The sequence below is a fragment of the Lutzomyia longipalpis genome, chromosome 1 (assembly GCF_024334085.1).
Source record: "Lutzomyia longipalpis isolate SR_M1_2022 chromosome 1, ASM2433408v1".
NCBI lineage: Eukaryota > Metazoa > Arthropoda > Insecta > Diptera > Psychodidae > Lutzomyia > Lutzomyia longipalpis.
Genome location: NC_074707.1, coordinates 44,540,032 through 44,551,192, shown reverse-complemented (window position 1 = coordinate 44,551,192; position 11,161 = coordinate 44,540,032). Strand labels below are relative to the sequence as shown.

Below are 11,161 nucleotides of genomic sequence, written 5' to 3'. Positions count from 1 at the left end.
AACGCTTAAAATAGTATATAGAAAAGTAATCACTTAAATGAGAGTGGGTGGACATTATATTGTGTCGAGCTTCTCGCTTTCTCTGCGTTAGAACAAGGTATTAAGGGATGGTTTCCACATTGCATATTAGAGAGCAAACGATCTCCGCGGCACGAGGCGGAGTCAAGCAACAAATAGGGGGAATTGTGAGCGCATACCGCAGAGTATATCACTCCTGAAGAGGCGTGTTTCCAGTACTACATATGTATGATATTGAGAAGAAAATCACCATTTCCCTGCCATGGTAGCATAAGAGTAACGACCCTCGGCTGCTCATGCGGCTTACGGATGCTGGGAACTAGAATTGGTCCCAATTTTCCTCTCGCTCACAGTCAGTCACTGTCGTTGCCAGCGTGCTGTCGTGTTTTCCTCCCTCGTTTGAGCGGGACTAAACTTTTAGACGTGCTGTTGATAAACCTTTCACGGTTAATTTGTGCGGTACGAATGAGCCTTCGTAAATATTGACGAAGATTAATTCTATAACAGACTTGTAAGAATTTGTGTTCTATTGTGATTAAAAAAAATAAGGAATAGCTTCTTTTAAAAATATGGTCATGATGCAATCATCGGGACACGACGGTGAGCACCCTTTGAGCCCCATGTCAGGATCAAAGTCACCGAAATCCGATGATCAGGGTATTGTGGTAACACGAGAAGCCAAATATCCGAGATTTGAAACCAGCAAGACGGATGCAAAATATCCCGATAAATCTGGACATTTGCTGGGTAGAAGTGTGGATAGTAGACCCTTTCAATTGTCTTCTATTGCCCACCTAACTTCACCTTCAAATAACAATCAGCAGAAACAAATTGATGCTAATTATACAGAAACCATTAGTGATGATGAAAATACGCGAAAACGCCAAATACTGGAGCAGAGATTGAGCCCAATGGATCCGTCGGAAGTGCATCCGGGAAGTAGGTGTGTCCCCCATGAGGAATGTCTCAAGTATGGTGGTGGTCACTTTGCAAGTAGCGGCGGTGGGCGCAGCTGTAGCGACCACCATGTCAGGAATGATGGATCACCCGAAGGAGATACACAATCAATCAGCAATTTATCTGCCATTAACACCCCCAATCAATATCCCATCAAATATGAACCACCGACGGGGGGTGAGCTTGAGGTAAGCCAGATAAAATTGGCCAGGACGATGCTCAACAACGATATATCCGATTTTGGATTTCGGATACAGTTGGGTGGCCTACATAATAGCTACGCCCGCAGTGACACGAGTGAAGAATTGGTGGTAGATGGGAATGACGATATGGAATCTCAAGATGGAGCGACGGTAAGTCAAATACCCCCCCATATACATATTATGTATGTCCCCACTTTAAAAAAAAACTCCTCAAACATGGAATCCCTCAATCGCAGATTTGTCCTGTGGATTTAACACGTTCCATGGATTCAAAGGCAGTTTGCATCACTGATAAGGATGTTCCACGAAAGCTTGCCTTCTCAGTGGAAAATATCCTTGACCCCAACAAGTTCACCGGAAAGAAAAGTCGCCCGGAAATTGTATCAAAATATTGGGGATACGATAAGGATAAACTAAAAGATTCAATGGACAACGATATGGATGATTCACGTTCTGGTAAGTTTATATTATTCTATTCTGATTTTTGAAATATGCATATATGTAGGACACGCCATATATAGGAGATTTGCACTTGCCGAAAAAACAATGAACTAATCCGCGACTTTGTTCAAACACACCCACTATACATAGTGCAGTGTTGGACATTGAGATTCTAATTCTAAACAATATCCTCTTTGGGTGATATGCAATCGGAAACTATCCCGCAGTACAAAAGCCACCATAAAACCTTACTTTGGTATTCAAATCCAACTATCACATGAGAGGGAATTAGAGTTTTTTTGGCTTCGACTATTGGTCAGCATTCAAGTTGTTGTTTGGTACCTATTTAAAAGCTTAGACTTTAGGGAATTAAAAAAAAATCTTGATAATTCTCTTGGTTTTAAAGTCAATTAAGATCAATGAAAATAAAATCTAGGAATAGAGCGAATATTGTACAATCCTTGATAAAAAAAAATAATGCAAAGATCCTTAGAAAAAATGTTTTAGGCGAAAAAATTGAAATATACTAAAAGCTGAACTCCTCCTCTTTTTAAAACTTCCGGGGTGAATAAAATCGATGAAAGAATTGATTTTTGGTTGTCGATCTATTTCCTCTTTAATAGAAGGTTAAAGTAACTCTCAATGGAAAAAAAATTAGTTAGAAAAAAATTCAGAAAAAAAGAAAATATCCTAATTTTTCGAGACAAATATTTTTTAGAACCTTTTGCATTATTTTTTGGCTAGGGGTTGTAATAAAGTTTTTTTTTTCAGCAAACTAATATCTCTAAAAAACTTTAAAATATATCATTTACGTTTGAATAAATTTTTCAATTATTTTCTTCCATTTCACCGAAATATTAGTTTAGTTTAGTCATATCTGATCTTAAAAGAAAATATAAATGGGATGAGTACCATATCCTTCTGAGAAAGCCAGTCAAAGATCGGTGGATCATAGACTGATCCTTCGATTTTTGTCAAAGGTCGATCTTTCCCGGAAGAATATAAGACGAATTCAAAGAGAAGAAATCTATAGGCTACACTATTCACATCAATTTTTATTGTTAAAAATGTAGCATAATATATAGATAGTACAGCTTTACGTATAGTCCCTCGTATATGAAATCTAATTGATCAATCAATCAGTGATACTAATAGCCCGAAAATTGCAATTTTCTCTTTGTATGGGAGGGAAGGCAGTAGAGAATGTTACATTACAATGTGCGACACGGTAGATTCGCATGTAGTGAGGCGGAAAATGGATTTTATGTCACTGTGAAATGGAATAATAAATCGCTTGAACATTGCTAAGACACTTTTGCTCAAAGTGGAGGACTTTATTATGGTTTCACCTCTACCCTTAATTTGGTTTTGTGGAGTGTTATCAAATTGTAACAAAGTCTGGTGTACGTTAATTTACAACTTAATTATGAGAAATTTATATATTTATACAAAGTTTCCCTCCCGATAGACTAAAGAAAATGTCCCGAGAGATTATTATTAACTCGGTACTAAACACCTTTCTCTTTGTCCCACACCCGCGCATGCTGGGAGACCCTGCAAATTGCTGTTTTAACAACAAGCGCGGTAATACTGATAACGATAACGCTATATATACCCACCATGTATTGAGATATACGTACAATAAACACCCCTTTTTGCAATGCTTGTGGGTGCCACTCCTGCAAACACCAGAGGGGAGTTTTCTACCGTGTTTTTGGGTATTATTGCTGAATGCTCAGCTCACTCACTCTCCCCCGTTTTGCCTTTTGCGTTTATTCATCCACCAGTTCTCGTTCATATTTATGCGATGATGGAAATGGCGAATTCTGTGGTAACAATAGCAACATCGTCTATAAACGTGTATTCGCACCCCGTATGCACGGGTACCTACTACATAAATAAAAGGGAGCCCCCCCCATCAATGTTTCTTATTCGAATACGTATACCCATCCTCTCGTAGTTATTAAATAATGTATGCTAAATTTATAAGTTCTGCCTTCCAATTGCAATATTCTTTATGATTTAGCATATTTCTAGACTTTAAGCATAATTTGCTGAAGAAGGGAATGCCTTTGTTCTCTTTCGTTTTAATTTTATTTAATTAGTTTTCTGGTTTTGAGATATATTAAAGCTTTTTATGCTTTTATGTAGTCTATGAAATAATTAATTTCTACGTTTTATAAATTGATACCTGCACTACCTATACCTATACACTACATAAACTCTTTGTGTAAACTTTACTGGTACATAGCTCGAAACTTTATAAAAGCTCCATTTATTTATCTACATCCAGCTGAACCGAATGTGCAATTACCTATTCAAAATTCCTTGTGGTCTCATAAAATAAATTTTATATCTCTCCCCTCTTTATTATCCTTGCACGAGACAAAAGATTCCTTCATAAAATATTGACATTGAAATCGAGATGTTGCAAAATTGAGAGATAGACAGCTATATATACATAAATAGGTAGTGTTTGCATGTACATATACATTGTGGAAGTTTGGTGTTATTATCGTTTTCTGCAGGTCGTTGCTTACAAAAACCACTTCCTCCCCTATACGCACGGGTAGAATTGATTAAAATGATGGGGTTGTTGATATGGGATACGCAGACACATCGTTTGGTGTAACCCCCATAGTCGACTTCGACTAATGTATATGCATACATTATATATACATTTTCATGGGTTTTATTACGAAGCCACCCACTCATTTTCGCATCTCTTCATTTATGCCCGCCTTCTACGAAAGCCTCCCGGCACCATCCATTTTCCCTCATCAACACAAACACATTACGAATTTGTGGTAATTAACTTACTTGATAATTAATGGGGGGAATCATTATCGCGTATAATCGTTTCGCATTGTTATTTCCATATTATACACACAAAATTATCACGAGATCATTTTAGAAACGACGTCAACATAATAATAATCTGCTCTAATGACTTTCATAATGATTAATGCAATTTGATATTACGAAAACTACTATATATTGTGAAAGAGCTTTTGGCCACACAACTATGCGTTCAATTTTGGCTAATTTTTGGGAAAAATTGATAGCCAATTTTATTTAATGGCTTTGAGAGTTTTATGATTCAAATAATTAAGCTTGAATCAAATAATAATGTTTGTTGAATAAATTAATTCTATTTGTTATTAAGGAGCATTTAAATGCAATATAACAACAAAGTTTAATTATTTTTTGAATTAAAGAGCTTTCATTCTTGATTAAAAAAATAATTTAAAAATATACAGAAAAAGTTTGCATCCATTCTTTAAAATACAATAATAAAATTATTTTAAATTACTTTTTTTTAATCTTTATACATATTAATATTTGGAAAATATTGTACATAGCATAGTTATACATAGTGTCGAAAAATTTTATTTTAAAAAGCAATCTACAGCAAATGCACTTTATAGCAATGAAGTGATCTGACATTAAAAGTTTTATAAGAATGAGATTTTATGTGAGAGAGCCAGGCAAAAAAAAAAGTTCGTATAACTTTCCTTTTAGTCTAATCTCCCGGCTTTTGTGTGGTGGTTTCAGTTAAGGAAATGCATTCACATTCGCAAAGAGATTAAACTTTTTCTTCCTTCCAATTTGTGCTAGAGCGCTACTTCTAGATATGTAGAATCCAAGACTTGGGAAATCGATATGGCGAATTCACGTTAGAGTAGGAGTGAATTTAATTGAGATATGTGGTGAAGGCTCTATTGGGAGTTTTTAGCTGTGATTCTTTCTTCAAAGAAGCACAGCTTCTGTGTACACTCAAAAATGCAAAGTCGTCAGATCGGGCTCAAACTTGGGATGAGCACGAATTAGGGTCCCTACATTCCAAAAAACGTATGCGCCAAAAATTGGTCCGGCCGGCCGGCCGTCCGTCCGTCCGTCCGGCCGGAATATAACGCTATATTGCAAGAGAACGGTAATAGATAGAGACTTGCGGTCAACGGCAAAGTTCATATATCGGGTGGAAGACATCCGATTATGAAGTCAAATCCACTCTCCCACCCCCCCGTCCGCCATTTTGAATAACCTCAAAATTTTGTTTTGCCTATATCTCAGCTCCTATATTAGCTAGAGGTCTGAAATTTTGATATGTTGTAGGGGCCATCAAGACCTTTCCAACGATACCTCATTTTCGAAAATCGGTCAAGCCGTTTAGCCAATATGGCCGTCACAATTTTTCATCGAAAATCGGCCATAACTCGAGAACGGCTTGACCGATTTTGATCAACCCGGGCTCAAATGAAAGATATTAATGAGCCCTACAACTGCTCGGAACATGGCAAGTTCAAAAAATGACCACAAGTGGCGCTAAAATCGAAAACAAAATTTTCGATGAGTTTTCGATGAATATCTCGGGCACCGCTTTATAGATTTGCTTCATATTTTGATATATTATAGTTGGCTATAATATCTTTCATCATGCCAAAAATGAAGAAAATCTATGTAGCCGTTCCGGAGATATCGCGTTTTAAAGTTAACATGTCATATCTTGAATTGCATAAGTCCAACGCCCCGCGCAGCGGGGCGTTTTATATATACACATATAAAAGTAAAATAAAATATATATAAATGCATAGATATATACATATAAAAATGCAAAGATAAATATATATAAACTGAAAAGATAAAAATTAAATATAGCATGGATGGAACAGTATAAAGCGAAAGAACGGTAAGTAAAACTTACGGGCTGTGATTCTTTCTTTGTCAGTGAAATGTGAAATTGACTGAAAATTGAGGATGGGAAAATTTTGAGGAGAGACTTACTCGTGAGCCGAATCACAGCCAACGCCCGCCACGATTAAGGCTTTCTTCAAAATTTCTGCGCGTTGGCTGTGATTCGGCTCTCGAGTAAGTCTCTCCTCAAAATTTTCCCATCCTCAATTTTCAGTCAATTTCACATTTCACTGACAAAGAAAGAATCACAGCCCGTAAGTTTTACTTACCGTTCTTTCGCTTTATACTGTTCCATCCATGCTATATTTAATTTTTATCTTTTCAGTTTATATATATTTATCTTTGCATTTTTATATGTATATTTTTTCATGCAACACGAAAAAAATACCTTGAAAGTTTTAATAGCTTCGAAATAGCGAGGATACTCCGTTAGGACGACCCAAAGTCCAATTATCGCGTTAACGAAAAAGCTTTATTTTCCCATTCTAAATACAATCGCATTTAGTATTGTGTTTGCCGAAAAAAACGGGTATGATGTTAGGAAGGGAAATATTGTGAATATATACGGAAAATTGTGTGTTCAACATACATAAACGTTGAATTTGGTATGCTTTTTTTATGATGGCAAAGCAAATTGTATGAAAACAAATGGGCGTGGCATTTGTATGGTTTTCATTAATAATAAATATATCTCTTGCTTTCGTTTTCCGTCTCACTTTTTGCCGTATATTGCGGAGTGTGTGCGAGAAAAGGCATTATATAGCTATGTACATAGTTACATACATATAGCTATGCTATATATGTTGCACCATAGGAGGAGCTTATCGTCACTAATCGAGGGAATACGATATCAAGCTCTTCTCACAACATCAATGAGGAGAGTATAAGATGAAAATTTTGTAGTATTACATTGTCTCCCTCTGCCACATGGCATTTTCCCGTATTAAATGCTTCTAATGCTGATATTTTCGCACGCACGGGGAAATGTGGTGCTGTGCTGAAAAGAAAAGAGAAGTTGCGTTATTAAATCGCAGGCAATCAAAGTAGCAACACTCATTAAATATTGAAGAAGCGTTTTATGGATGTTCCACACACAAAGTGGCTCTTGGTCGGACGGGGTGGTGGGTGGATGTTCATGAAAAGCTGATGACGCAGATCCCTAATGCCCCAGCCATCCGTATATACATAGTACCTTACCATCCCACAAAACTCTATCAATACAAATTGTGTTTTTATGCCACTTCTAAATCGCATTTTCGCACCCACCACCGATTGCGGCGGCACTACCACCGGCGGAACACATGTTCATATCATTTGCCCTCTCATTAAAATTTATTGCCATTCGTGCAACTGTATTAATATTTAATGGGTTTCTCAATTTGCTAAAGCAGCTATATACCTACCAATCCCATAAGGAATAGACTTTCCCCATAGCCTAGCAGTCAATGAATAGATTGTAGCTCATGGTCCATCAACTTCTGAGATTTCGATATTTCCAAGCATTTAATTTATCCTGTTTTATTTGCATTTCTGTATTTCATGTTTAGTTCTTATGCTTTATGATATTTTCATATTTTATTAAGGAATTAAGTACGAACTTAAATAATTATTCATTTACGTTAGAAAACGTTAGAATTGCATAAATAAATTGTCAATAGTTCCTAATTCGCCTAACAACCCTAAAAGTCGTTTGAGTAATTTCAATTTTTATAAATCTTGACTTTTAAGATTATTTTCCTTATTCATTTTTAGTGTCCTTTATGTATATTTTTTAAATACACCCCTCGAAATGCAGAAAAGCACGTAATTTAATCAATTGGATAATACAATATAGGACGCATGTACAACAATCCTTTAAGTAATCGCTCAACATAGTAAATGGAGGAAAAAAATTCAATTAAAGGATTTAGCATCTTAGAAGTAGGCTCCTTCCAGCTAGACGAAATTCTTTGCAATCAAAGTGAGGTAACTTTTTATGCTGCTAATGGAATAAACCTTCTGTGACTGGATAGCCATTTGAACTTCCAAATAGGTTTGAAGGGGGAGGAAAAAAACGTAATATCTATTCATTTGGGATACACAGTGATAGGTATTCTATTGTGCAATAGAATTAGTCGTTAGGGTGGGCAATTCTCACTGGGCAATCGTCACCCCACATTTCTCATGGGAATATCAGAATCAATCAGAATAAAATCAGCCAATCGACTCTAATACATTGGATACGGTGGACACTTGTCGGTGGTTTAACTGGTAAATTACAAATGATTGGGGTTAGTCCTGACGCACATTTATAGCACCTCACACTCCACCTCACTTTCGAAGAAATCCACGCGGTATTTCAATCGAAATGGAGGGTTGTTACCGAAGGGTGATGATATGGGGATTGTGAGAAGGATTCAGGTGAATTGATGAGCTATCTATCTATATATTCAATAAACGTACAACGTAACTTAAGACCAGAAAGATTTTCGCAGTTTTTCGCAAGAAAAATACAGCCAAGTAAGATAAATTAGTACAAAAGTTTCATTTTGTTCTAGGAAAGGATATGAGTGATATGGACAATGAAGAAATATGTGATGATGCCATGGAGAGTGACACGGAAGATCACATCAGTGAGGAGGATTCCAAGAAGGATCCATCATCGCGTAATGCGAAAGGCAATTCCGACGGAAAATCCCAATCAAATGGCACAAAACCAAGAAGGTAAGACAGAATAAATTTTCAGCACTTAAATAAAAATTATGAACATGAAATAATTTTTGTATTTTTTTTTTTATTTTAGGGCACGAACCGCCTTTACGTACGAACAACTTGTTTCGTTAGAAAACAAATTCAAAACAACGAGATACTTGTCTGTTTGCGAAAGACTCAATTTAGCGCTAAGTCTCAGCCTTACGGAAACTCAAGTAAGTTGAACTTCACTCTGTTTTATGCCGATAATAACAAACACATGAGCTATAAATTGAGATATAAATTTTCTCCCGTCAAATATTTTTTTTACGTTCATACTATGTAAATATTCATGCGCCGAATATGTTCAATAAAAGCCAAATGTAACGTGCTATATAGCATTGTTATGCCAATACGATTTTCTTTTTGTTAGAAAGATTTTTTTGTTTTTATTTTCTAATATTAGAAATTGAGTTTAGGTTCTATTTTTAGATAAGATTTTTTTTAAATCGGGTATTCTAGGCAAAAACCAATAGTGTTAAACTCTTTTAGTTAAAGTGGAAATTATTTTTCAAAATTTGCGGATCACCTCTCTAACGTTTTTTTCTAAATTGGATAAACCTTTAACGTGGCTAATTTAAAAAGTATTACGACACATTTTGTTTTAAAACTAAATTTTCTAAAATAGGTAAAAATATGGTTCCAAAATCGACGGACGAAATGGAAAAAGCAAAATCCAGGAATGGACGTGAATAGCCCCACAATTCCACCACCAAGTTCAGGCGGATCATTCGGACCAGGTTCCTACACGGGAAGCCTACTCTACCCACACGCAGTGCCATACCCACCCTATGGACCTTACTTTCATCCACTGGGTGGCCATCATCTGACGCATTCTCATAACTAGAAGTCAGCTATGTATGGAAACACACAGAATTTGTATCATAAAGTGCCAATTTGTGCTTAGACCGACGGGAAAATTTGACCGTATTTTGCAGAGCATAAATCACACTCTATGCAAATCATGTGCTTTGGTATTTGTTTCATTTGAAAGCATTAATTACCGAAATTTTTTTCTTTTACCTTTTATTTTATATTGAATTGAGGTTTTAATTTTTTGATAATCAAAATCCCACCGTAGTTGCTCTACAATTTTAGGGCTTAAAATTTTAATGAAAAATGAGTGATTTATCTTTGTAGAATGCGGTAAAGAAATAGAATCATTTAAAACGAAAGTTGTAGATAATTTCATTTTTTTTAAAGATCTTTCAATTAGGTAACTTATCCTATAATGATTTAGTTTTCCTTTTGTGAAAATTCTTTTCCTTTGAGAACCAAGACGCAATATAAATGAAGAGCAAAATGTGGATATTCTGTACAAAAAAAATGTTTTAATACAAAACTTGTAAATAGAGAGATCAGTTTAATACAAAGAAATGTAAATAGTAATTAAAATATAAATAAAATATTAAAAAACTAAAGCATTTATCTTATGTATCCTCCCCACCTCATTGTGCATATACAAGAAAACCCCTGAAAAAAAAATGCTCCAAAAGCGAGAGAACCAATTATAAGTTTTTTTCCATGTCCATTTTAGAGCCCCCTCAAGCAATTTACATTTAATGCTGAGCCATTGGTGAGTGTCACCCTCGTCTTGGAGATGTGTTGTTTTTTTCGTTTGGAATTTAAAGTCGTGTAGAAGCAAATTATAAATTGAAAATCGCATTTGAAAAACACACACTATTTAAAATTTATGTCACCCACCAAAATCGATTCAGCATCCCCCTCCGCATAGGCGTTTTCCCGGGAAACAGTTTAAAACCATGAGTGAAGTTTGGGAAAGCGTCAGATGGGTCTTAAAATAAGGAATCAGCACGTAAGTAGTCTGAGAATAAGCATTGTACAGATAGAAAATGGGATGCTCACACCAAAAAGGGATGAAAAATGCATGTCCTCTCACCCAAAAAAGAAGTATTAGTTCACTGAGAGACTCTCTGTACCCATCCACATGAGTTTTCCTCACTAATAAGGGTGAAAATGGATGTATATGTATAATTTTAATGGAATTTTATAAGCCACTCTTCCACTTAGCATTTTGAATTCCTGCAGGATATACATATGATTAAATGCATGTGGTGGGATTCTTTGGGATCATTTATGAGGAATTTTTATCGATT

The 11,161-nt window shown here is 35.7% G+C and overlaps 1 protein-coding gene across 1 annotated transcript; it reads left to right on the top strand.

The window, feature by feature from the left end:
- Positions 1-370: 370 nt before the first annotated feature.
- Positions 371-10,465, top strand: LOC129787578 (homeobox protein slou). Its single transcript, XM_055823291.1, has 5 exons — positions 371-1,328; positions 1,415-1,634; positions 8,852-9,017; positions 9,097-9,220; positions 9,673-10,465. The coding sequence occupies exons 1-5, from the start codon at positions 588-590 to the stop codon at positions 9,889-9,891; spliced, it is 1,470 nt and encodes a 489-aa protein (XP_055679266.1). The 5' UTR covers positions 371-587; the 3' UTR covers positions 9,892-10,465.
- The last annotated feature ends 696 nt before the right edge of the window (positions 10,466-11,161 follow it).

Bases quoted from the DNA above. Each gene is read 5' to 3' on its own strand.
- LOC129787578 (XM_055823291.1), top strand. From the start codon at position 588: ATGGTCATGATGCAATCATCGGGACACGACGGTGAGCACCCTTTGAGC. The intron at 9,018-9,096 runs GTAAGACAGAAT...TTTTTATTTTAG, and splicing joins AATGGCACAAAACCAAGAAG to GGCACGAACCGCCTTTACGT. The intron at 9,221-9,672 runs GTAAGTTGAACT...TTTCTAAAATAG, and splicing joins TCAGCCTTACGGAAACTCAA to GTAAAAATATGGTTCCAAAA.